This window comes from Microtus pennsylvanicus, chromosome 9, assembly GCF_037038515.1.
Source record: "Microtus pennsylvanicus isolate mMicPen1 chromosome 9, mMicPen1.hap1, whole genome shotgun sequence".
Classification (NCBI taxonomy): domain Eukaryota; kingdom Metazoa; phylum Chordata; class Mammalia; order Rodentia; family Cricetidae; genus Microtus; species Microtus pennsylvanicus.
Genome location: NC_134587.1, coordinates 41715183 through 41741572, shown reverse-complemented (window position 1 = coordinate 41741572; position 26390 = coordinate 41715183). Strand labels below are relative to the sequence as shown.

Below are 26390 nucleotides of genomic sequence, written 5' to 3'. Positions count from 1 at the left end.
ACTGCTTCTCTTTGGCTTTTAAATACTGAGGTAAAATTCACACAACATAAGATGACCTTGTTTCAGACACAGGGCCTTGTGTAGCGTAGGCTGGCCTTGAACTCACTATATAGCTGAAGATGACTTTGAACTCCTGATTTCCATGCCTCTGCTTTCCCAGTGCTGGGATTCCAGGTGTGTGCTAGCTCACCTGGGTAGTATTGTTGTAATAAGAGCGGCCCACCCATCCGCCCACACAGCTAGCTTTATACCCGAAATAATTACATGGAAACTGTATTCTTTTAAACACTGCCTGGCCCATTAGTTCCAGCCTCTTATTGGCTAGCTCTTACATATCAATCTAACCCATTTCTAATATCCCTGTAACACCACGAGGTGTCTTACCAGGGAAGATCTTAACCTGCGTCTGTGTCAGGTAGGAGTATCATGGCGACTCCCTGACTCAGCTTCTTTCTCCCAGCATTCTGTTCTGTTTACTCCGCCTACCTAATTTTATGTCCTATTAAAGGGCCAAGGCAGTTTCTTTATTTAACCAATGAAACAACAGATAGAAAGATGACCCTCCTCCATCATAGTATGATCATTTTAAAGTACAGTTTGGTCAGATGGTGGTGATGCACACCTTTAATCCAGCACCCAGGAGGCAGAGACAAGTGGATCTCTGAGTTCAAGGCCAGCCTGTTCTACAGAGTGAGAACCAGGACAGCCAGGGCTACACACAGAAAAACCCTGTCTCAAAAAGCTGAAAAGCAGCTGGGTGGTAGTGGCACACACCTTTAATCCCAACATTTGGGAGGCAGAGGCAGACGGATCTCAGTGACAGCCAGGACCATCCTACAGAGGCATCCTGTGTTGAAAAAACAAAAGCAATCCCCCCCCCCCCAAACCTGACAAACAACAAACAAAAGGGACTAGAGAGATGGCTCAGTAGTTAAGAACACTGATTGCTCTTCCAAAGGACCCAGGTTCGATTCCCAGCATCCACATGGCAGCTCACAACTGTCTGTAACTCCAATATCTGACACCCTCACACATACATGCAGGCAAAATGCCAATGCAAATAAAAATAATAATAAAGTTCAGTTTGGTAGCATTTGCTTCATTTGCAACATTGTCCAACTATGCTAGTTCCAAAATGGTTTTAATCCCCCAGAGGGCAGTTCATGCCTAGGAAGCAAGCGTCCCCAGCCCCTTGTCACCCGTGTCCTGTTTAGTGTTCTAAGTATTTTGTATCCACAGAATCACATGCTGTGTGGTCTTTGGGGCCTACTTTCAAGGCTACTCAGGCCAGGGCAAGGCCAGAGCATCCCCAGTCTTGTTTTGTTCTGTTTTAAACGCAGGTCCTTTGAGAGAGCAGCAAGTGCTCTTAACTGCTGAGTTCTCCCTCCCTCTCCTCTCCCTCTCCCTCTCCCTCTCCCTCCCTCCCTCCCTCCCTCCCTCCCTCCCTCCCTCCCTCCCTCCCTCCCTCCCTCCTCCCCCCCTCTCTCATTCTCTCTCTCTCTCTCTCTCTCTCTCTCTCTCTCTCTCTCTCTCTCCTGCATCTTCCTCCTTAAGGCTCCTGCCCAAACAGACTGTAGACCATTTGTCATTGGATAGACTTCTTGACTGTTTCTGCTTCCCAGCTGTTAGAACAGGGCTGTCGTCACTGGCACTGTCTGGTGGGTAGGCCAGGCAGAAGTCATGGCTAGGGTCAGGCTGTGGTTTGGGTGGGAGAAACAGAATGTTCCTGGTACTCAGGGCTGTAACAGCCATTCTTCAGTACGAAGCAGATTCTCGGCATATCAGACAGACACACCCGTATCTAAATCTAAGAACAACAGAACATTCGGAATGAAAACGAATGTCTGGTGAGTCACGGACTGCTTTAAGGAACCTGATCTTTCTTCTTTGTGAGGTGCAGTGGGAGGAGCTGACTACCCTCAACAGGCTCAGATCGTAGGTAGACAGCCCCAAGGATGTCAGCCAGCCTCTTCCCATCAGAGTCCTCTTCCAGCCTGGCACCTTGGAGGATGAGGGAGTACATCCTCAGGTGGTGAGGGCAGGGCAGGAGCCTGACCTCTTTTTGGTACAATTGAAAACCATCTTGTTAGAAACAAAAATGAACTATCTCATTCAGACAGAGGGAAAGTGTCTTGGCAAGGAGATTCTTTTTTCAAAGGGGGTTTGCCAGAACACAAACTGGGCTGGCAACACGGCTCTTCTTCTATCTCTGACATAGCTTATGACTATGTCTTACCCACTGGAGGGTGCTTGACCTCACAGTCTGATGCGATTGGTTGATCAGCGCACAGCGGGAAGAGAAGGTTCAGGAAATAGGAATCCTTATTTTATTTTTTAAAAGTCAGAGTAACAGCCTTTGAATTAAAAAGACAAACAAGCAACCTATTTTTCACAATCTGAAAGATGCTAATGTCCCTGGAGTGATACCTCCCAGGTAAAGGGTATGTATGGGCTCTGGGGACCCTGTAGAATGTACCCTCCAGAGCACTATATGCTGGGTAGGGACCATCCGTCAACGTCAGCATGACACCAGGTCCCCATACTGCTGTGATCCCAGTCTGTAACCCAGCCTTTTCTCCTGAGCTGACTCATCTAGTTCCTGGATTCTGCGCGTGCGCGCACACACACACACACACACACACACACACATGCACGTGCAATCACACGCACGTGCGTATACACACACCCCTTGCAGTATCCCAGCTTTCTTGTTGGCATCCATCCAGTGGGTGACACCCCATTTCCCAGCTGGTGCTGCCTGACTAATTCCAGGTAATTGGACTGTCTGGGAGAGGAGATTCGGATGGGAAGCGGCAATTTTCATCACTCAGCTGCTCATTTTGCCAGCAAGATGGTTTTAATTGTCCCACCTGGTGACATCAAACGTCCTGACCACCTGGCCCTGGTGAACCCGCTGTCACGTCGCGCCCGATCGTGTGGCCAGCTTAGTTGGAGGAGGGTCGCCTTTCTCTCCTTTGCAGGACCTCGGTGGCAGCAGCATGGTAGATTGCCCATGCACAATTAGGGTGCTGATCCCCTTCCCCAGGGAGGGAGACAGAAGAGCCATCTTTGATTGCTATGTGTCTAGTTTGGGGCCTAGCTCAGTGGGACTCCCGGTTGAGTCAGCTACTGCTCCGTCATTGAGCAGTAAAGTGGGGTAACAGCTTAGGGGGAAGCAATGGGTGTGAGTCACAGGCCTGTCTGGCCTGCTTCCTTTTCTTCCCAAGGGCTCTCCTGTATTCTCCTGCACCTTGCAAGGTCATATGCAGAAAGGTATGGGCAGCAGAGGGATGAGGCTAGGGTGTGGTGGAGAGTGAGCACATATATGTACATGCACAAATGCACATGTGTCTCGCTGCTGTGGGCACTCAGGTCTGCCAGTATCTACTCATCCCGGAATCTCTGACAGTGTATCTGCCTGTGAGGAAGGACAGCAGCTTCTAGAATGCTCTGGTGGGAAAGGAGACAGCATTTCTTGTGGTAAAAGTTGCATTTGGGGAAGGGTGCTTAGGGCTCCTGATTGTGTAATGCTTGAATTGGGGAAGGAGAGAGAGGAGGGAAAGGAAGGGCCCAGGACATCAAGTCTGTGTGCTTTGGATTCTTTCGGTTTTATGATCCTGGGATGGTTGTGTCAACCAGGGCTGGTGACAGCTGTCTCCGATCGGGAGGTGAAGAGCACAGAGAATATGTTTTGATCACAAGTGAGGGTGATGGGAGCATGATGGCCCCTGCCCTGATCTGCTCTTGATTTGGGTGTCACCAGACAAAGTCTGCCATACCTAAGCAGCTGTCACAGGCAGGCAGGACTCAGAATAAAGAGGGGGTTGTCGGAGGCTACTCGTTTGTTTCCTGGCCGCCCAGACTCCCAAAATAATCACACAGAAATCCGTATTAAATAAAACACTGCTTGGCCCATCACTTAGGAGTATCGCTAGGTAGCTTTGATATCTTAAATCAATCCATTTCTACTCATCTGTGTATCTCCACATGGCTGTGGCCTACCAGTAAACTTCCATCCGGCGTCCAGCGTCTGTCTCCTGCAGTGGCCCCATGGCTTCTCTCTGACTCCGCCTTCTTTCTCCTAGCATTCAGTTTAGTTTTCCTTCCTAGCTCTATTCTGCTCTGTCATGAGGCCCAAGCAGCTCCTTTATTCATTAGCCAATAAAAGCAACACATATACAGAAGGACCTCCCACATCAAAGAGGTAACCTAGGATGGTATCATCAGTTGTTGACAGGCCTGCTTTCAGTCTTGAGGGATTGCTTCCTATCCACCAAAGCATGTCACACCTGGCCAGGAGGCCAGGCCATGCATCTAGGCCATGCATCCAGTTTCTCTGCTGTGGGTGGAGACAGCTTTGCACCAATCCATCTGTCTGCTCTGGGCCAAGGATCCTAGTGCTCCACAGGAAGGAGTAAGGTCCTAGGGTAGAGGGAGGACCATTTCTGTGGGGCCACAGGGCAGTGTCCTCTGCTTCCCTCAAGTCTTGGCCTGAATCCATGGAGAATATGGTGGAGCCCCATCTAACCCCATGGAAGGAGCCATTCCTATTATCCAGGACCTATGCTACCCTAACCTCACCCAAGTGATTGGTGGTTGGAGTTCTGCCTCTGTCAACAGAGACCTAGGTGCTATTTTTCAGGTGGGGTTGGGTTACCTCAGCATCCTGCATATTGGATGTCATAAGAAATAGCCTGTCCCCCTATTGGAACTGGCAGAGGAGCTGTGGAATTCACTGATGCCTCCTTGCAGAACAGGGTGTCCTGTCCCTGTTCTGCACCTCCCCGGTGGCTGATCAAGCTTAGTATTTATAGGCCCGACTGATCTGCCCAGGCCTCTGGTATTCATCCCACCTCCGGATGGTCACTAGAGAAGGGGACTGTGCAGAACTGCCCTCAGGAAGCTGACTGGGGTGGCTGGCTTTTTCCTGGGGTTCTGTGCCCTTCTTCTTAGTCTGCTTTCTAGACTGTCACCAACCATCTTAGCTGAACCCAGGGGCAGGACAGTGATTGATTAGTGATGCCTGCCATGTCCTAAGAGGCAGCCTTGGTTTATCTTGATCACATCAGAGAAAGGTCCCCTGGCCTAGGCACCCTGCCAAGGCCACTGGGCTGACCCTTCATTTCCCAGCAGCAAGTTGGCAGGATGTTGGGGGATGGACGAGAGCCTCCAGCTGCTGGAACACTCCATTCCCCTTGGCAGCTCAAAGAGGGGAGGGGTCTTGCCTGAGATCACATGGGGACTTGGTAGTACTTGGTAGTGCCCCGAGCTGTACCCCACCCCCAGCTCGCTAACTGGGTCCTGTCCATATTGTCAGCTTCCCTGTGGTTTGTGAAGGAAGCCAGCTGTGTGAACACTCGGGACTGTGGCAGTTTCAAGGCCCGTGGATTCCTTCTCGTTCCTTCTGCCTGTGGCAGGCACTGACACGAACCAGACAAAGCTGTTCTGCTCCTGTGGGGTGCCTGCAGCTCTGAGTCCTGGCTCATGTGATTCAAGGGGTTGTTCTAGATGCTAGAGTGCAGAGAAGGAGCAAGCAAGCCCCACACAGCCAAAGGCCATCTGAGGGAGGACCCGTTCATTTTCAGAAGCTGCTGTGTGCTTCATACGAGCTTCTTGGGGCTCCCATCAAACTTGGGGCAGTTTGGAGCTGTGAGGGGCACCATTGGGGCTTGGAGAGTCTAGCTGAAGCCAAGAGGCTGGACCCTTGTGGTCAAGGACCTTGGGCAGACCCAATCCTCATTCTTGGTTTCTTCCTGTGGGTGGGACCTAGCATCTCTGGTCCCAGAACTGTCACTTTTCAGAATCTTCCTGTCCACTCTGCACCCAGTATTGCCAGACTCAGAGCAGACTTCTCAGGCCTGGAGCAGGAGGCCATGAGGAGGGGAGGCTACTGTTCTTCAGCTCTTATAGAACATTGATGGTTCAAGCTTCGTTCTGGGCAGGGACCATGTCACAGTGTTGTCTGGCCGCTGGGGTCTGAGGTTGGAGGTTGAAAAAGTACAATTGGCAGAGCTCTGGGATCTCCCTAAGGCCTGCACAGGAGGACCGGGTTCCCAGGAGTCACCTAAGTGTTCATCCAGGACAGCTGGGCAGATGGCCCCTGAAAGAGACCATGTATGGAGCAGGGGGTTCTGTGCTGGTTGTTTTTAGCTGTGAACTTGGTACAGCCTAGAATTACCTGGGAGGAAAGCCTCTATCGAGGCGTCATCAACACCAGATCATCAGAATGTCTGCTGGGATTGTCTTGATTGCTAATTCACTGGGAAGTCTCAGCCCACTGTTTGTGGCACCTTTCCCTGGTCCTTAAACTGTGTAAGAGTGAGGAAGCTAGCCGAGCGTAAGCAGCGAGCGTGCAGCGCAGTCGCGTGCGTTTTCTCTGCTCTTGATTGTGAACGCAATGTGACATACTGGTTGCCGGAGTCCCCATCGTGACTTCCCCTCAGTCACGGACTGTGACCTGGAATCCTATGGCACTGTAAACCCGATCAGCCCTTTCCTCCTCTAAGTTGCTTCGATCAGTGTTTTATTTTTATTTATTTATTTTTTTAATCCCAGAAACAGAAATAAAACTAGAACATTTGTAAAACCAGAGAGGCTGCAGGGCTGGGCCTACCTGAGGGGTTGGGTGCCCTGGATGTATTTTTTCCTTTCCCGACCAAACCTCTGCCCGCTGGAGGCTTCCTCACCAGGAGAGTCAGAAAACTGGAGGCTGAATTCCTCGGTTATCAGTCGAAGCTCTGCCCCAGGCTTCCCCAGACTGGGCAGGGCAGAGCAGAGCCCTGTTTCTGGACTGGCCCCTGACGTCAGCACGTCTTCCTCTGCCTGTGGGGCTCTAGACACAGGCCACGAGGGTCCCGGTGGGACTTGGGGGGGTCAGTTGGAGTCTTGCCCTGTTAGCCCTGGCCCCAGGAGGCTCTGAGTCAGCTGCACCCCACTTCCCTTATTGCTGCCCCTGCTGGGCCTTGGCAGAGGTCAGAGATTACTGCCAGGGCTATGACAGTAGCCTTGCCTTACTGTCCCCATCTTCTAAGTCCCATTAAAGGTGGCAGAGATCCTCTCATGTTTCCAGCCTTACTTTCATTAAAGATCCTGGTGGTTGGTCCTAGCCCAGCCCTGTGGTTACCGAATGCCTTCATCGCTAGACTCCGCCTCCACCTGGCTTACCTTCACCTTAGCACAGCCCTCCCATTCCTCTGCCTAGGCTGCCACTGGGGCTATTCTACTTAAAGCAGGACGGCGGTGCCATCGCTCACCAGAAGTGCATGGTTTGCCCCATTTACCAGAATAGGTCACTGAGGCTAGGAGCTTGGATCCCCAGCTTCCGGAAGTCTGATTCCAACCCGAACCTCTGAGCTCAAAATGAGAATATACTTCAGGCTAACCTCCTGCTACCTTCTGCTGCAGCCGCCAAGGCCGCTGTCCGCCCTGCTGTCTGTTGCCTTCATGGTGTGGTGCTGGCCTCCGCCTCTGACACAGAGAACTAGCTGGAGGTGTGGCTGTGGGGCAAGACACACTACTCATCCCACTGTCTGGACTGGGTGGGGTGTCGACTGAGGAGACCCGTCCATGACCCGTCTGTGGGCTTGTTTTGACAGTTGGGGCTGTTTAGTTGGAGCGCTGTTTTAATAAGTAAGACCCCAGGGTTTCCAGGCCTTCCTGCCAATTAGGATGCGACTACCCAGGTGCCTGTTTGAATAATTAAGCAGTTGTCATCCCCCAGGCTTTTGGTGTGCCTTTCAAGTCGGCTTGGCTGCCTTTTCCCTGGCAAACGGTGCCAGCGGGGCCTGCGGCTCAGTCATGTTTCCGGGCTTTTGACATCGGTACTGACCTCTGTTTTCATCCCGCTCAGGCTTCCAGCCCTCCTCTCTAGGGAGGGCAGAGCTGACCCTGTCTGTGGTTAGTGGCAGTTCCTTCTTCCTGTGGTCTGAGGGAGTTTCAGGGTCCAGTGTGGAGGCCTGGCCAAGGCTCACAAGTAATGTTGTCTACAACCGTAACCCGTGGGACTAGGTGACCAGTCTGTACCCATTCCAACACTGAAAGTGTCACCTTGCAGGACTCTTCATGTGGGGATTGTTGCCTCTCCTTGAGGAGAAGATAGATGCTGGACTCTGGGCACACCCGAGCTTTTGAGGCCAAAGGCAGCAGTGCTCTCTGGCGGGGTCACTCGCAGGATAGACGCAAGGCCCAGCCTTACATTTTCTCACTTAGTGCACAGCCAGGCCACCCAGGGTGGAGGTGGCTACACAGAGACTTACTGAGGTGCATGCAGCCTTGAAGCCACTGTACACGCTCTCACTGAGTGTTCTAGAGGAGGGCTGCTGTCTCAAGCCAGGTCACCTCTCCCTGAAATGTCTGCAGAGCCTGGAGAACAAATTCTGGGTCCCACATTTGTGAGCTGGACTGACTAACCAAGGTTCACCAAAGCCTGGGTGCTGATCTGAGGCTCTAGAGCCTCCTGGGGCCACATTCATTTCAAGGCTCCTTTTTGCTTCAATGACATTGTGGGAAAAAGCGGCAGAGCATAGGAACACCTGGAGGTCAAAGGCCTCTGTGTATTTGTGAGGGGACCTGGGTGGTCCTACTGGCTGCTTCAGGAGAAGGTTTCTTTTAACTGGAGCTGGTGCTCACAGGAGCTCCAGGGGCTGCAAGGTCTGAAGGTTGAGACTCGGCAGCCTGGGTTTGTAGGGTGAGCTGGTCAAAAGTGGGGGCAGGACCTACACCACCATGTAAAGGATGCTCAAAAGGGGTGTTAGAGCTTTTCCTGACTTATCTTAAACAACTGTGGCTCAGATGGGCAGAGCCAGAAAATTCAGATCTTACTCACAAGGGGCCTAGCTCTTGGCTTCTGCCTCCAGACTCCCCACCCCTGGAGCGAACCAGGTAGAGACAGTGGGCTGTGGCCTCTCCCTTCTGCTCACTTGTATGGGGTGGAGTCAAGGGCAGCGGCTTGGCTCTGGGCCTAGGGTGTTTGCAGAGGCCAGTTTGGGAAGCTGTTCACTTGCCTAGCTTACAGAGGTGGGAGAGAGGTTGCCCTAATCTGGGGTGGAGGAATCCTTGGGAAGGGAAAGCCATACCAAGTGGAATCAGCCATACAGTTGTATTCCCAGGCTGGTTCTGAGTACGGGAAAAGGAGCAGCCGGGAAGGAAGCTCCGGCCACAGGAGCAGCTTTGGGTCTCAATGTCCCAGCTCAGCGCCCAGGCTGAATTGTTCACAGAAGGCCCATCCCAGGTTCCGCTGTCTCTGGGGTCCTGACTCTGGCTACTAACAACCAACTGCAGATGCAGATACAGGCTGAATATGGAAGAGGTCGCTGTTCAGAAATGGGCTCAGAAATCCTGGGACAGAAACCGCTAAGCCCCAGCTATTCCTGGGGCTGTGACAAGTGGCCAGGGGCCAGCTTCAACAAGTGCCCTGTGTATACCTTGGAAGTGGAGGGGCCAGAAGAGGAAGGAGGGGAGGATGGACTTATAGAAACCAGGGATTGAACGTGAGCATCATTTTGAGTTTGGGCTTGGGTGCCCGTTTAACTGTCTCTTTTCTTGAGTCTCTTTCCTCTGGTCAGGGACACCTTTGTGGTGTCAGATGTGAGCCCTGGGCTGGATCCTTGGATACAGGGGCAGCTCCAGGAGGCAGTCGAGGTGTGGGGGTGTGTGTGGCGTGGGCTGTGGGGGCGGGTGCTGAGGAACGCTGGGCTGGAGGTTGGGCTGCTGGGGATTTCTTGCCTGCTGTGGTTTTCTTCCTGTAGGGGTATCCGCTGAATCCCCTTGTCGGTTCAGGGGAAACTTGGCTTCCCAGAAGTGGGCATGAGGAAGTGAGTGTTCGGGAATGTTCTGATATGGAGAGAGGGCCTCACCCATGCTGGGAGAGCTGGCTTGCTCTTTCTGCCTGTCCAGGTCAGGATGTGTTCTGTGTAGACTGAAGAGTGGCCTTTTTGGCTTCTTATTCCTTTTTAAATGAGAGAGAGAGAGAGAGAGAGAGAGAGAGAGAGAGAGAGAGAGAGAGAGAGAGAGAGAGAGAGAAGTCAGAGGACAGTTGACAGTTTGCAGGAGTCAATTCTCTCCTGCTACCTTATGTGTGTACTGGAGTTCAAACTTAGGTCTCCAAGCTCGGAGGCAAGTAAACTTGTCTGCTGAGCCATCACACTGGCCTCTTCCCCCTCTTTTAACAAACAGGAACAAATCAACGCCACTGGCCCAGGTACTTTGGGAAGCCAGGGCTGGGAAACATTGGGTCTAGATGGAGGTGGGCGCCTGAAGACAGATGATGGGGTGCAAAGGGATCTCAGCCAGGTTCTGCTTCCAGCTTAACTATGCTGGCAGTTGCATCTGGAGTGTGGATTGGGAAACTCTCGCTCCTTCCTCTCAACTCTCTGTACAAATGGGACTCCCCGGGGCTCAATCAGGCTGGCACATTTGTTCTCAAGAGCAGCCTCAAATTCTTGCTGCTTCTCAAGTACTCTTTGAAAGTGCTTCCCCCTCCCCATTCTAGCTCGAGGTTGCTGCTTGCCATGGTTTCAGAGAGAAAGAACAGTGTGAAGACCTCTGTGCCCACCTGTCCACACGTTCGTTCTCCCACATGGCTAGCCGCCTCTGAGTCTAGTCACCTCCTGCCCACCCAGATGTTCTGCTCTGCTCCGTTCAATTATCCGTATAACCCACCCATCTGTTCACTCGCCTGTCCACCCATCCTCCACCCACACATCTGTGCCATTGTGGTGCTAACTACTGTGCTCTCAGATTCGGACCTGGGTAGAGGAGCGGTCAAGTCTTCATGCACAAGGTAGGGTTTGCATTGAGTCGAGGTAAACTGCGACTTAGGTGTGGGGGGTGGGTAGACTTCAGACAGAGGGTAGAACTGTGCAAAGGCCAAAGTAGAGCCAGTGTGGGGGCTGCTGGAGAGAGAACTAGAAAAGGGGGTGCTGGCACAGGCTCCCACACAGGCTGAATTCGAAACATTGTGTATCCCGGGTTGGCTGCCTGGCCTGCTTGTCCCACCCAGGCAAGTCGCCTGTCTTTGTTTGGCTGTGGCAGAAATTAATTGGATTTGTAGCTCCGTTCTCTAGGGCTTTGTGGCCCCAGCTAGTGATGCTCCAATAAAAGTAAGTAGTAAAGGTTTACGGGCAGCGGTGTGATTCTCACACCTTTAACAGGCCTGTTTCAGGTCCACTGCATAGTGCAGGTGGAGGAAATGACAAGAGGGGGTGGAACCAACACTGAAAGCGACTCTTAAAAAATGCGGAAAGGAGACATTTAGGGCGGCCACATGTACAAGATTGTTAAAGAACTCAGAGGTTGAAACAAGACTTTGATGCCTAGCACCAACTCGGTGCCTCCTGCTCTGGCACTCCTGCGTCTCCTAGAGGACAGTGTTGGGGGCTGCTCCTGGCCTCTCACTGTGTTTGAGGCAGGGTCTCTTGTTCATCACTGCATACACCAGGCTAGCTGGACTGTGAACTCCTAGTGAGTCTTGTTTCCCTATAATAGTGCTGGGATTATAGGTGTGTACCACCACCCTGAACACACATGTGCACACGTGAACTACATACACAAATGGAGAGCCCGTTATTTCTCTGCCACATTGGCAGTGTAGACTCCAAGGACATGAGTGGTATTACTGGATCCCTGGATCCCCAGGGCTAGCGCAAACCTTTACCCATATACACCCTGTGTTAAGAGTTTGCACGGGGCTGTGTCGACCTGCATTCAGCATTAAAAGTTGCACCCCAGCCCTTTCCCACCATGTCATTTTATACATATCACACTTTTGTAGGATTTAATGGGGCTTTAAAATTTTTCATTTATATTATGTATGAGGGAAGCTTTATTTTCTCATAAATAAGCGTTTATGGTGCTTCTCTGACTTTGGTTACTGTGACCAAGTATCTGAAAGGAACAACCGTGGAGGGAGTGGGTTTTGGCTCATGGTTTTGCAAGTTTTAGCCCATTGTGGTAGAGAGGGCACGGTGGAGCAGAGGAGAGAGAGAGAGAGACAGAGAGAGAGAGAGACAGAGACAGAGACAGAGACTGAGACCTAGACAGAGACACCGAGAAGATGTACACAGAGAGACAGAGACACATATACACTCAGAGAATATGCCTGTGCTGCAGGCTCGCTCCCCTTTCTCCCACTATTACTCCATCCAGCCCCCGAGATTGTGGGATAGCACCACCCACATTCAGAGACACCCCAGCGTCTGCTTCCCTTTTTTCTAGATGATTCTGTCATCGATCTGGTCAAGCTAACCCTCAGGATTAACCACGATGATATTTCCTTTCGCGTTATAGAAGTAACTTTATCCTTTTTTGAAAAAGCATCCCTACATGCTGTATGCTGTTCCACAAGCGTGCGCTCTTATCAGTTAAAAATAAATATTTTACCAGTGCACACATTTAATCCCAGCACTTGGGAGGCAGAGGCAAACAGATCTCTATGAGCCCCCTGCCCCCAATGTAAGTATTTGAAATAAAAAGTTAAACCTGCAGAAAGAGCACGCTGGCTGGCGTGGCAGTTGCTCTGATTGGAGGTGGCTCTATAAGGATGGGGAGGTGAGGTTTTGAGCTGGGCCCATCACTGCTGAATCATCATACACTGAAAATGTCAGCTGTCCCCCAGGCAAGGAGGGGATCCCAGGCAGTGTGGATAGCCAAGGCCAGTCCCCAGCTGGGCCTCCCATTTGTAGCTGATTCCTGCCTGACCGTGCACCTGGGGCCTGGAGGGGCTGCCTGACTTAATTAAAGGGGCACCTTTGTCTCTTGGAGATGAGTAGATTTGGTCTGTGGCTTTTGAAGGTACTGGCTTCCTTCTTTTGCCTTTGATCTGCTTCCCCTATGGCCTTTAGGATGCTCCAGGGGTGTGGCCTGTGCTTCACTCCCGCAGAGTAGTGTGGGCTCTCCTCCTCCTCCTCCTCCTCCTCCTCCTCCTCCTCCTCCTCCTCCTCCTCCTCCTCCTCCTCCTCCTCCTCCTCCTCCTCCTCCTCCTCCTCCTCCTCCTCCTCCTCCTCCCAGGACCAGGCAGCAGGTGGAGAGTCGGATCGCTGCTTCCGCTCCTTCTAGGTTCTTGGGCTGGCCTAGTGTTAAATTGGTGTAAAGCGGATTAATGGGAGAAATAGGGTTATCCTTTTTGTTTTACCCCTCAAGCAAAACAATTTTAGTTTGGAACACCTGTGCAGATATCACACAACAGTGTGAGATTAGATAAAGGGTCTGCTGTCAAAGCTTGCATAGTCATCCCGAGCTTTAAGTAAATGGCGTGAGTGGGTGGGTCTAGGGAAGGGCCGGAGGAGTGTCTGGAGAATCAAGCCACCCTTGCATGGCGAGAGTTGCCTCAGAGTGGCCCTCTCCTCCAACCCGCCCCCTTCTCCATCCACACTCTCTTTCCAAACGTGAGTTCTTTTGTAAGATGAAGGCTGTTTTCTCATCATGTAACTTTCCTGGGGAAATGTGGACAGACGCCTGCTCACCCCAGGTGGGTGCCAGTGACAGATGAGATGACTGCAGTCACCCCCAGGAGTCAGTGATCCAAGGACAGTTGTACTATTGAGAAATCCACCCACAAAAGCTGTGTCCTGGAGAGCGACTTGTCCAATTTGCCGTCAGCTCAGCCGGTCTGAGTGTGGTCTCTTCCCAGCAACGGTTACTACTTATCATTGGAATTATTAGTTATTGTTATTATTATTATATTATTGTTATTATTATACAGTGGACAGCTTGCAAGAGTTCTCTTTTCTCCATTTGGTCCCCTGGGATTGAATTAAGGTCGTCAGGCTTGGTGGCAAATGCCTTTACCTGCTGAGCCATCTCTGTATCCTGTCACTACTTATACGACATTGGGGAGGAGCCTTGTAAATCTTTTACTTTTCAGAAACTTCCTGCCAGTGACTTTTGTTCTGTTCTGTTCACTTCCTGGGCCTTGCATCTTTCCTTTTCCTTAGTCTTGGGAGCCCACTTCCTCTCTAGGAAGGACCATTTCCATTCAGAGGAAATAGCTACACATAGTCTCTTATCTCACCCAGTTGGAGGAGGTCAAGAGCATTTTCCTGCCTTGGCTAATTCTATTTCTTTTAGCTTAAAGTAACCAGTATGTCAAAAGAGGCATGTTTTGGCTGGCATGTTCTGAACTCCTCTGTGTCCTCTCCAAATCCCTAAATGCATACAGTTACTTCCTCAGTCTGGGAATCCGCCGCCCTGGAGGCCATCTCTGCTTAGCATGTGTGTTTCAGCTACACACTCCTGGGCCACAGGCCCTGCAGTAGGCACTTGTATGGCTCGAAGTCTCTGAAACTTCGTGGGCATTCTCCATGTACCCATACCTCCTCAGCCTTCCCTGTCAATAGAGACACTCCCTAGAGGCTCAGCCCACTCTTTTGCCCTCTGAGATGGGTCTTGAGGACAGAGTTAGCAGAGATGCCCAACCACAGCCTAGTAAGATTTTCATAGAAAAAAATGTAATGAAACATCCCAAGTTGAGATAGGTAAAGGACTCCCAGCCAGCAGTCTCCTAGGCTGTGGAAAGCTTTCCCAGACCTCGCTGCAGGAAATGGGGGTGGGGGTGTGACACAGGATGACTCCCCTCGCTCCAATCCCATACCCCACACTCTGAGCTGCACCCTGCTCCCCAGCTTTAATCTGCCGATATTGTTTCCCCAATGCTCGGTCCCCAGCAGTTGCCACTGTGTCCCAGGGTCATGGGGGGAGGGTCAGGGTGAGTGATGACTCCTTTTCTGTTGCTTGAAGCTGCAGGGGCTGCTGACCCAGAAGCAAGCAGACATGGTCCGCCTCAGGTGGAGGACTGCGGTAGGGTGCCGAGAAGAGGGTGATAGGGACGTTGGTGTTAGGCATGTTCCAGGTTGGGCCTCCCCTCTGAGGCTCTCCACCAGTTGAGCATGTCCTGGTTTGGAAGAGCAGGTGTTGGCTGGTAAAATGGTGCCTCGGCTGGGATAGGTTCTGGGAGGTGGGAGCCACTGGATGCCAAAGCCCAGAAAAGATGAGGTCAGCCTGTGTCTTGACCGCAAGCTCTAATTGCTTATTGGGGTATAAACTGTGGGGGCTGCTGAAGCAAGAGGCCATCAAGGAGACATGAGGATAACCAGTTTGATGACAGTGAGTTATAAAGCCGTGGTTACCTGGGAGAAGGAGGAGGAGGTGGCAGTGGCTGGAAGCATCCCTGGGATCTGACTGCACGGAGTTCGTTGTCACTCTCCCTGAGTGGAGTTTTTCTTGGTGGGGGATCCCCAAGAGGAGATGGTATCATGGGAATGGCTGTAAGATGAATGTCCCCTCCCCCAGAAGGGGCTAGAGTCTTACACTGACAAGGTATAGGTCAACTTAGGGGGCTGTCGTTAGGGAGGCTGCTGCTAATGGAGTTGTGTTGTGGTGACTAAAGGCTGTGGTGATGGCACGTGCCTTGGGGATCACAGCTGTCCAGTGGTGCCCTTCAGGGCCATAGCTCTACACAGCTCCTGCTCCCAAGGTTCTGTCGTAGGAGGACACAGGACAATACGCCCTTGTGGATGGGTAGTCATGATGGGTTGGAGCTCATTAGGGCCTTTCCTATCTTCACTGTTGTCCTTGCAGGCTCTGAAGAACAGGAGGTAACCGGGCAGCCTTCTAGGTTTCCCTCCTGGGGGGACCGGGACGGGCCACTTGCCTACCCTGTGTTGTAGCTCAAGGTACCCTGGGAGGCCCCCACACTGTTCCTATAGCCCTCCAGAGTATGGCTGCTGTGTCGATAATGGCAGTGTGGTGACAGAGGACAAAAGCCCTTGAATCAGATCCTTCATATGCTTTCATATCCTCAGTATGGGGTATGGAGGCTTGGGGACCAGCTGAGGGCTGACTCACCCATGGCCCAGGAACTGCTCCCCTGAGCCCACCAGCCTAGAGGGCGGGTCTGTCATGCAGGATGGTGGAAGACACTGACAAACTGGGCTGCTTCGCTGTGAGGTGGGGCCTAGGGTGGCCTGCGGACTGGCCCGCACTGTGGCAGGGATGTAGAGATCCACTGTCCTCACTTTTGTCTTCTCTCCTCAGGCCTTTTCCCTCAGAGGAGACAGCTGAGAATGATGACGATGTCTACCGAAGCCTGGAAGAGCTGGCCGAGTAAGTAGAGGAAGGCCGACGGGGGAAGGACACAAGGAAGGAGCCCCAGGCTCAGCAGCTGAACAAGCTGCTCTCAAGGCAGAGGCAGCCTTGGCTGTCCTCTCTCTGGTGTCCCTGCCAGAAGCTGGGGTTTCTGCATGGCTGAGTTACAATGCTTGCTGCGCACCCTCTGCCTTCTAGAAGGCTGCCCGGCTGCCCGGTAACTGCCTTGGTGTCTGTTGGTCATGGTTGGTGGCCTTTCTCTCGGAACGTTTCCTTCTGTGGAGTTGCTGGGAGTGGCACGGGGCAGGTGAGGTGTCCTTGTGCTCCTCTTTCCTGGCCTTTGGGCTCCGCACTGGATGGCTCCAAACAGTGGGGCTTGTGACTCAGATCGCCTTATAGCCCCCTGATTAGGGTGTGGCTTGCAGGGGAGAGCTGGTTCCCCATCTCTTAGTGACCCCTGCTTCTTAATTCCTCCGAGGATTTTCCCCCCTCTTCTACATACAGGCCGAGCTGGGTCATTTCCCCACAGGGATGACGGAGCCTTTGGCCTAGCTCTACAGCCTTCTGTGGTCATATGAATGGGATCATGTGGCCAGTGTGGGATTACCCAGCTCTCTGTCAAGAAAGGGAAATAGCTCAGCCTGAGCCTAACTGTGATAGAGGCTGGGAGGGGCCCTGGCTGGGACCGGCTGGTTCTGCCCAGGACCTAGTTTGTTATTGGCAGCCTCTGGCCTGTGTGTCTACTTTTCTCCCAGGCTTGAGGTTCCCTTGGGCCTCCTGGTAAACTTCTGTCCCCAATTTTATCACATCTGAGAAATGTGTTTCTTCCCTGGAGACTGGCTATCTCTCTCCCTCCTATTGTCTCAGTGCGCAAACTCAGAGAGAAATCAGATGTGCCGGGGCTGCGTGTTCTGAGCACCTGCCGTTAAGGGGTTTTCTGCACTTGCAACTCCATTCTGTATTCACCCCCCACCCCATCTGCGCTGTCTCCAGAGATGGAGCACTGTGTGTTTGCAGGGTCTCTATTAGATGGTCTAACGTTGTGATGGGACACTGTCACCTACAAAGTTAGTGCTCACGAGCCCCCCCCCATATATGTCTGAAACAAGTTTATGATTTGTATTGGCCTCATTCATAGCTGTTCTGGGCCCCATGCAGCCCACAGACAGCGCTCAGACATACCCGGAACTCATTCATTGCTCAGTTTGTCTGTCTTAGCCTGGCAGCCCTGTCCTGCAGTTCTGTGAGAGCCGGGGATTCCTCACCTGGAGGCAGAGGGAATTCCGAAATGGGTTGCCAGGGGGCCTGGGGTGCTCCCGTGGGTGGGAAGCCCAGAGTTCCTTCAGACATCCGTGGAATCCTCCTGGGCTATAGGGAGTACACTAAAAGGGAAATGAGTTTGTGAAAGTCATTCATGACCTTGAGTCCTTTGCTGGGTCCTGCGTGACTCTGACCTCTCTCCAGAGTTAGAGAGGGGCTTAGGACACTCAGGTGCAGGCAGAATACCATGTGGGTACAGAGAATTGAGGGAAAGGGATTCAGGCTGGTGGCACAGCACAAGGGAGATCCTCAGGGCATGGCACCTCTGCCCTGGTGTTGCAGTCTGGGGATATGTGCTGGGCTCAGGGTTATCCTTAGGTGCCCTCGCTATGGGAAGCCTTGGTGAGCTACCCATACATAGCACTTGCGCCCTGTTTGCTATCTTAGAAACTCAGTGTTTAGGTGGTTAAATGTCTCCGGAATCCAGGAGGGTCCTGAGGTCAGGCCCAGTGTCTGAAGACTCCAGCCCTTAGTACGTGCCTGGTGTATCTGGTGTGGCGTCGGTGGTGCTGTAAGGGGCTTCAGTATGGGCAGTGCTCGCTAGATCTTCTTGCTGGGACCATGCACGACACCCTTTCCCTCTCATGCTTTGTAAACTCCAGCCTTCTGTTGCCTCCACTTCACAGATTGGGAAATGAGCCCAGAGGGAAGCTGCAACTGGTTTGTGTCACTCAGCTAATAAGTGGCATGCTGATCTTTGACTCCAAGTCTGCCCTAACCTCTCCTCTAATTGGGTGATCCTATAGAGGCCGGGAACCTCTGGCTGGGCCGGTGCCGGGAGCAGTTCTCCTGAGGTCTCTCCTGAGCTTTTTATCTCCTGGAAATGTCCCTCAGGTGGGCACAACCTGGAGTTGGGAAGTACAAGGACCATGTAGGTTTTGTGTATCTAGGGCCAGGTATGAGATATCCTGATATTTTAGGGCTAGCGTGTTTTTCAGGTGCTATCCTGGAGGTAGCCTGTGTACTACGGTTCGTGGGGTGTCTTTCAATCTCAAGGACTCTCTTGTGGTCAGTCTGGCCTGGAACCTGGGTACCCACCTCCCTCTTCCTCTGCCCCTTCTGGTTTGCCACTGGTGTCTTTCTCCAAGACAAGCTGGAACTGCTCTCATAGGAATGTAAGTTGGAGAACATGTAGCCTTGCTCGGCAGGAAGCTGTTCCTCGGTGACATTCACCCTGAGTCCCCTTAATCCCTAACCTTGCCGTTACTGCAAACCTGAACCATAAATTACAGGGAACGAGGCTGAGTCTGGATCTTTAAGTTGCCATTTGGTCCCAGTGGCTCGAGTTTAATAAATTTTCTATGCTTTTTCCCCCCACTTTCTTCTCCTTTCCTTGGAAGGCAGATTTCCTGGTCTCTGTGGAACTGGTAGTGATGTTTGCCCATTACACAAGTAGACAGCCCTGGGAGGGCATGAGACAGCAGCTGGGGAGAGTGTCATTTTGTGGGAGCAGCTGTGTGTTGGGGGGAGCATTTCAGAGTATAAGGGGCTGGATCCTCAATAGTGATCATGTTGCATGTCTCCAGGACCCTTTCAACCACCCTGACCCAGACACTGCAGGTGGTGGTGGTGGTGGTGGTGGTGGAGGGGTCTTGTTAAGCACTGTCTCCCTGATGTGACTGCCTCCTTGGCACTCCAGGTCTGGTCTGTGGGCAGCCTCCATTGTCTGGCTGGACCGTGTGCTCCTGGAGTAGGGAGGGCGCTGAGCCCTAAAGCTGCATTCCTGCTCAGGTGGTCTTGGCAGATTGCTTGCTTCCATGTACTTCGGTTTCCTTCATTGTAACACATGACATCGGTACCTGGTTGGTGGCCCTGTTGCGAAGGCAGCAGCACTGGAACTACAGGGTGCTCACGGGCCCCGCAGGCATCTGGGGGCTCGTCCTGAACCAGTTTCATTGACTGAGACCATCGCTCTCCCCGGCCTTTAAGTGGCGGTGGCAGCGCCGCGCGGAGGAGAGCAAACATGAGTTATATGCCTGACTGCTGATTTTCTAGTAGCCACAGGAACAGCCTAAGCAGAAACAGGTGAAGTTAATCTGAAGAATGTATTTTATTTGAACTGATTGACCCAAAATGTTGCCAGAGCGGTGTTTTCCGCAGAACGGCTGCCAACAAGAAATTGCATTTTCAATCAGTCCCCTGGCCGGGCATATAGTTTGTGATTGGTCCAGATTCATTTGTTACATGACAACCATGCATGGCCCCGAGCCACTGAGCTGGGCAATAGGAGCCGTGGTCTCAAATGTCCTTCCGGGAGCTTGAGCAGAACCCCACACGTCAGGAACACTGGAAAGGGCTCTCAGCTCCCTCTTCAGATTGTTAAGCAATGTGTGATCAAGTAGTCAGAGCAGCTGCCTGAGACGACGAACACAAAACACTGCCACTTAAAAATGTCATTATTAAGCAAAACAAGCCCAAAAGGAAAGGCCTGCTTTTCAGTCGCTCTAAAAAGTGGCACCTGCATTTGCATAATGGCCTGCCTCTAAAAGTGTCTGAGCCCACCTCTCAGGTCTGACCCCCAGTCTACATCTGTAGGGCTAGTGCCATTTTATGCAGAAGAGCTGATGGCGCAAGAATAACGCACACATGTGAGGTGCAGCAGCCAGGGCCCCTCGGCTGCAAATGTCTGGCTTTGGCCCATTGTCTTCCTTTTGCCTTTCAGGGCTCTCTGTGCCCAGGTGACATGGCTGGGACCTTCCCAGGGTTCAGGAAAGCAAGGGTGTGTGTCACTCACCACAGGCTGTGTAGCTCTCCTGTTCTGTGTTACTGCCTCAAGTTTCTCGGTCCCTCCAAGGGCTCCAGTTTCTCTGTCTCCACTCTCAAACCTGCACAGATGTCCCTTTGAGGTCACAGACTTCACAGTCTGTTGTGGCAGAGCCTGCTTTGCACTGGCTCTGACTTCATTGTCTTCTGAGGTGAATTCATTTTCCTCCTTAAACACATGGGCTCGTGCCCAGCCAGGGGCTGTAACTTTTCTGTAAGGGTATAGCTGCATATTTTATTGGCTTACGAAACAGCTATGGAGTAATTCTTAAGCATAGAAATGAAGGCGGGTTGGAGTCCTTCCATACTCTGGGGGAGGGGGAGGGGAGAGGGGTGGCAGGGATGGCAGTGACTTGGGAGGGTGGTCGTTTTTCTCCCATCTGACCCCACAAACGCCAAGCCCTGGCCACTCTGCAAGCTCTTTAATAACAGAGAGCAAGGGCTGTATCCTGTGGGACCCTCATTCAAGTGGGAACACATCTCTACCCCAGCCCATGGTCCTCCCTTTCGGTCCTCCCTCTGCTCAACACTGTCAGAGAAAGCTAAGTCTAAAACCTGTCTTCAGAGTTTTCTAGTTCAGCGCTGCTCCTTGAGGCTGGTGTGTGCAGGATGCCGTGCTCAAAGCCTGGGGTGAGTCGGGAGGGTGTGTTTGGGATGCTTTATATTCACCCCAAATAGCTCCTTTCCCCCAGGGGGTGAGCTTTAGAGCAGACTTCACAGAAAAGACCCAGAAAGCCAGGCATGGTGGAGCACACCTGTAATGGTGGCACTTCCGGAGCTGGGATGGGAGAATCAGGAATTCAAGGCCAGCCTGGGCTACGTGAGTCTTTGTTCTCCCAAGCAACAACAACATGTCTCCTGACCCCTTCAGAAGGCATCTGTGGCCACACACCTCTGGAAAGAGTGCAGACCAATCTCTTATAGTCGAGAAGGGCGAAAAGTAGAGTTGGGGACGGCACCCTCATGCCACCCTCTGTTCAAGTTCCTCAGGTTCATGGCTGAGGTGATGGCTGGAGAGGAGGCCATGGGCTAGAGGACAGGGTAGGCGGCTCTTACAGGCAGGCCTTTGCTTTGGGACTCACAGTGTGAAGTTGTATCCTTGTCCTATGGGCTTGTTGCCTAAGGCTGAGACCCTGGGCTTCTTTTTTTTTTTTTTAATTTATTTATTTATTATGTGTACAACATTCTGCTTCACACACACCAGAAGAGGGCACCAGATCTCATTACAGATGGTTGTGAGCCATCATGTGGTTGCTGGGAATTGAACTCATGACCTCTGGAAGAGCAGTCAGTGCTCTTAGCCTCTGAGCCATCTCTCCAGCCCCCGACCCTGGGCTTCTTAAGTGGGTGACAGGCAGGGATCAAAAGGCTTCCTTCCTCCCTCCCTCCTTTCTTCCTTCCCTCCTTTTCTCCTCCCCCCCCTCTGTTTTTTTGAGACAAAGTTTCTCTGTGTAGCCCTGGCTGTCCTGGAACTCCTCTGTAGACTAGGGTGGCCTCTAACTCACAGAGATCCGTCTGCTTCTGCCTCCTGAGTGATGGAATTAAAGGCCACCACCCTGTAGCCCCCTTTCCCTTTCTTGCCCAAGCCACCTTGACTGGACCTCCAGCATTGCTGTGGGTGGAGCTGCCTCCTGGTATCCCTTGGTGTCTCACTTGTGCAAGATGGGCTTCTCCTTGGTGTACGCGCTCACTGATATCCTGTCTTGGGCTTCTTGCTCCCAAGAACAAGAAATTCTGGCCATGGGGACTGGCTGAATGGAATCATGAAACAGGTGATCATGGACCACATCTCTGTCAGTTGGTTCCTGTCTTCTGGGATGGCCTGGGTAGAGGCTCTAGAGCCCGGAAGGAGATAGGGCTCTGAGAGGTTGAAGGCACCTGCCCAGGGTGCCCCTCTAGTGAAGGGCAGAGCTGAGGTTAGAATTCATGTCTGAGTAATTGCCCTGCTACCCCAAGTGCTGCCCGGCAGACTCTGCCTTGGTGCTGGCGCATGGTTGGCACCTGTATAGACCCGAAACCGTCACCCTGCATCTGAACTGCTTCCGCTTCCCTTTTACCCCGTGCCATCCAGGTGGCATCTGCTCCGGACATACACATCCAGGCTGGGAGGAAAGAGCTTCCTTGATGTGTCTAGGATTTTTAATTTGTCGTTGTTTTGAAATGGAGTCACATCTTGTCCTCTGTCACTCTGTAGACTGGGCTGCCCTGGAACTCCCTGCGATCCTCCTACCCCAGTCGCCCAAGGGCTTGGATCACAGGCATGCACCACTGTGCCTGACTTGGTTTCTTTTCTTTCTTTTTTAAAAAAATGTGTTTTATTAGCATATATTAGTTATCTATAATGGGTTTCCTTGTGACGTTTTCATATACGAACAGGACAGTTTTGATCATATTCACCCCTCCCCCACTCCTGCTAATCCCTGTTTTCACAACTGCCCCGCGTCTATATTCACGTCTGTCTGTGTGTGTATGATGTAAGTGTGTGTATGTGTGTGTGTACATTAGACTCCTGTGCCACAGCATACTGTGGAGGTCAGAGGGCGATCTTAGGTGATAGTCTTCACCTTCTACTTCAACAGGATTTCCTTTTCTTTCTGCTGCTCTCACTGGGAGAGCTGACCGGTGAGTTCCCAAGGGTTCTCCTGACTGCCTCCCATCTCTCCGTAAGAGCACTGGGGTTACAGAAGCGCTTGCTACCATGTTCAACCTTTACGTGGGTTCTGGAGATTTGAACTCAGGTCCTTACCCTTGTGCCTCCAGTGCTGTCTCACAACCTTCCTTCCTGTCCGTCTCTTGGTGACTGTCTTAGTTAGGGTTTCTATTGCTGTCAAGAGATGATGGCCACGGCAACTCTTATAAAGAAAACATTTAATGTTCCAGAGATTTCGCCCATTATCATCAAGGCAGGCACATGGTGGCATGGAGGCAGACCTGGTGCTGGAGGAGTACCTGAGGGTTGTACATCTGGATCCTCAGACCACAGGAAGTGAACTGCGACACTGGGTGTAACTTGAGCATAGGAGACCTCAAAGCCTGCCTCCACAGTGACACGCTTCCTCCAACAAGGCCACACCCTAAGACCACCACTCTCTGTGAGCTTATGGGGGCCAGTTACATTCAGACTACCACAGTGACCATGTGAGTTTCATTACTGTTGTTGCTTACAGGAACATGGTCACCTTACCAGTGGCTACCCAAACCAAAGAAAATGTACCCCCACGTTAACAACTTCTGTTGGAATGGCTTCTGCGGACTCTTCAGGGTCTGTTGAATTGCATGCCAGGTCAGCCACTGCTGAGTTTTGGGCAGGGCTCTGGGGAGAGTCTGGGTCTCATTTATCCTACTTGGGCACTTAGCAGAGAGCTTTGTCCTGTCTAATGGGGCCTTGCAAATCCAATGAAGTCTTTTAGGAACCCTGAGAGAGGAAGACTCGGCCTTCCACATGTCGTGTCTTGTACTTACCACAGACATTGCACACGGAAGCACATACAAGAACCCTGCAAAATAAGTAAGCGGGGGACGCAGTGCTCCACTGTTGAAGTTCAGTCAGGCATTCGGCATCTTTTGTATTGACTTCCAAACTCCTACTCATTCTACAAAACCCAGCCCAGATGTCACCTCCAAGAAGCCACCCACAGCCCTGCCATGCTAAAAGGATGCCTTCTCCTGAAGTGTGTCCAGAGCGCTGGGTGACCTTGACACTGGGTCTTCATTGTTTTTCTACATCACTAGAGAGTGGTCCCTACGGGTCCTTTGTAAGGATCAGAGGAGGCAGCTCACTTGACCTGAGCCTAGCGCAGCGTGTTAGACGGAAGAGCCAAGACCAGCGAGATGGCTCCGCAGGTAAAGGTACTTGCAGTCGAGCCGGACATCCTGAGTTCGATTCCCCGGACCTGCCAGGTAGGAGGAGAGAACTGACTCCTTCAAACTGTCCTCGGTCTTCACACATGTACCTTGGCCACCAAGAGGGCTGGGGACAGGATACAGGGATGACAGATACTTAGAATATTGCACTCCTTGTGTGAAGGATCCCTGTGTGTCCCCCACATTGCCCCTGCAGAATTCTATGCCATTTCATCCCTGACAGCCTAAGTGGGGGCTCTGTCCTCCATTTTGCAGTTGACAATTAGAGCTTCAGGAGCAGAAGTGCCTCGCTGGGGGCCACATAGACTATGCCATGTGACAAGGAGGAACCGAAACCCTGGACCATCTGCCTGGGGCCTAGGATGTCCCTGTGGGACTAGCCCTTGTGACCCAGTGCAGCCTGATTGCTTGCTTATTTACTTATTTATTTGTCGATGTTTCTAGGCTTTTCTGCTGCTTAGAAAGAATTCCCAGAAAAGAGGCAATTGTTCTCTCTCTCTCTCTCTCTCTCTCTCTCTCTCTCTCTCTCTCTCTCTGTCTCTCTCTCTCTCTTTGTGTGCGTGTGAATGTGTGTGTGTGTGTGTGTGTGTGTGTTGGGGGGGGGGGCAGAACCCCAGCAGGCTTGCCAGGTGAGTCTGGCTAGGTAGTTCCTGGCACCTACCTGTAGGCAGAGTGACTCCTCCAACAGAGAGTGATTAAAGGTGTCTAGGGTCCTTGTCTGTCCATCTGTCCCCATAAACAGATGATCCAGTCCACAGCAGCCACTCTCTGCTGCCTGTGCCCTGAAATGAACTAAAGTCTGGTGTGGGCCGAGGTTAAAAAAAAAAAAAAGCCCCATATCCCCTTTGGTTTCCTAGTAACAAGTTCATGGTGGCTTGTCACAGGCTTGCCTGCCAGCCTCATGCCTGGGGCTGAGCTCACAGTGTGTGCCAAGCCTGTCAGCACGATGTTTATGTCCCCTGTAAACACCCAGTGCCTGAGGCACAGGGCAGTTGCTCATCCCCCCTTGTTTTGTAGGGTGAGGGAGCTGGGCCTCTCAGCAGCTGCCTTGTGGAAAACCAGGGTGCCGGAATCAGCCACCATGCAGGCTAGGGAGGCTGTGGGCTACAGGGGCTCAGGCAGGAGGTGGGAGGGAGATGCTTTGGGCCCCTTCTGGAAGAGTTCAGGCCATTGTAAGAGGAGTCATTGTGGGGTGTCGCATCTGTCAGTGCAGCTGACTTCAGAAGCTGCAGGAGGGAGAGGCCGGGGCAGGTAAGGGGCCACTGTGCTTTCACGCCATGTGGCCCAGCTGTGTCTAATTGTCATAGTCCGGCCACTGTGTGGGGCAGTCCCTCCCCACACATATGTTCTTGTGCTTTCTGTGGCAGCTGGGCCAGGAAGGACGATTCTTACCACCCTGGGAGGCCAGTGCTAGCGCCCAAGTTCCTGGGCTTCCATGGTCTAGCTATTGTGTTCACTGTTGTTTAATCTGGTGTCCTAAGGCATTTGCTTAGCATGTGAAAGGCTATGGGTTCTATCCCCAGAGTTTCTGTGTGTGAATGAGCACATGTGGACATCAGCCTTGGTGGCCATTCCTTGGGTACCATACTTTTTTTTTTTTTGGAAGAGAGTCTCTCAATGGCCTTGAGTTCTCCCATTAGATCAGGTTGGCTGACCAGCAAGTCCCAGACATCTCCCTTGCTCCACCTCCTGAGACCTGGGATCACAAGCACATGTCATTATGCACCCCCTGCTTTTTAAGTGGATATTGGGGGTTGAACTCAGGTCCTCATGCTTGTGAGGCAAGCACTTTACTGCCTGAGCCATCTCTGAAGCCCGTGCTCTGTCATTAGAAATGTTTTTTTTTTTAAAGATTGTTATTTATATGTATGTATGTCTCTCTCCCCATCTGCAAGTGCGTGCATGTGTGCATGTTTACTTGGGTGTATGTGTGTGCATGTGCGTGCGTGTGTGCATGCTTACGTGTGTGTGTGCATGTTTGTGTATGTGTGAGTGGGAGACCTGTTTGAGTGCCCATGGAGGCCAGAAGAGGCACTGGATCCTCTGATTACAGTTACAGGTGGTCCTAAGCCATTGGATATAGGTGCTGGGATAACTTGAGTCTTCTGGAAGAGCATCAAGTGCTTTTAATCATTGAGTGTGCTATATCTTTATTCCCTCCCCTTCCCTTTTCTTTCTTTGAAGATTTAATTTTAAAAGAGATTATTATTATTATTATTCCTGTGCATGGAGTATGTACATTATTAAGTGCAGGTGCCAGAGGAGGCCAGAGAGTTTGAATCCCTAGAGTTGGGTCTACAGGCAGTTATGAACTGTTCAGTCTGGGTGGTAGGAACTGAATTTGTTCTTCTGCTAAAGCAGTA

General features: G+C 51.9%; 1 protein-coding gene across 4 annotated transcripts in view; it reads left to right on the top strand.

Moving 5' to 3' along the window:
* Window positions 1–26390, top strand: part of Vav2 (vav guanine nucleotide exchange factor 2) — a 176305-nt gene that overhangs the window by 99818 nt on the left and 50097 nt on the right. For 3 of the 4 annotated variants that reach the window (XM_075985552.1, XM_075985550.1, XM_075985549.1), the window contains exon 4: window positions 16030–16098. In XM_075985552.1, coding sequence (XP_075841667.1) covers window positions 16030–16098 — 69 coding nt within the window. Of the gene's footprint in view, window positions 1–1815; window positions 1848–16029; window positions 16099–26390 lie in introns of those variants that run through there. The other variant, XM_075985553.1, reaches the window with a different exon arrangement.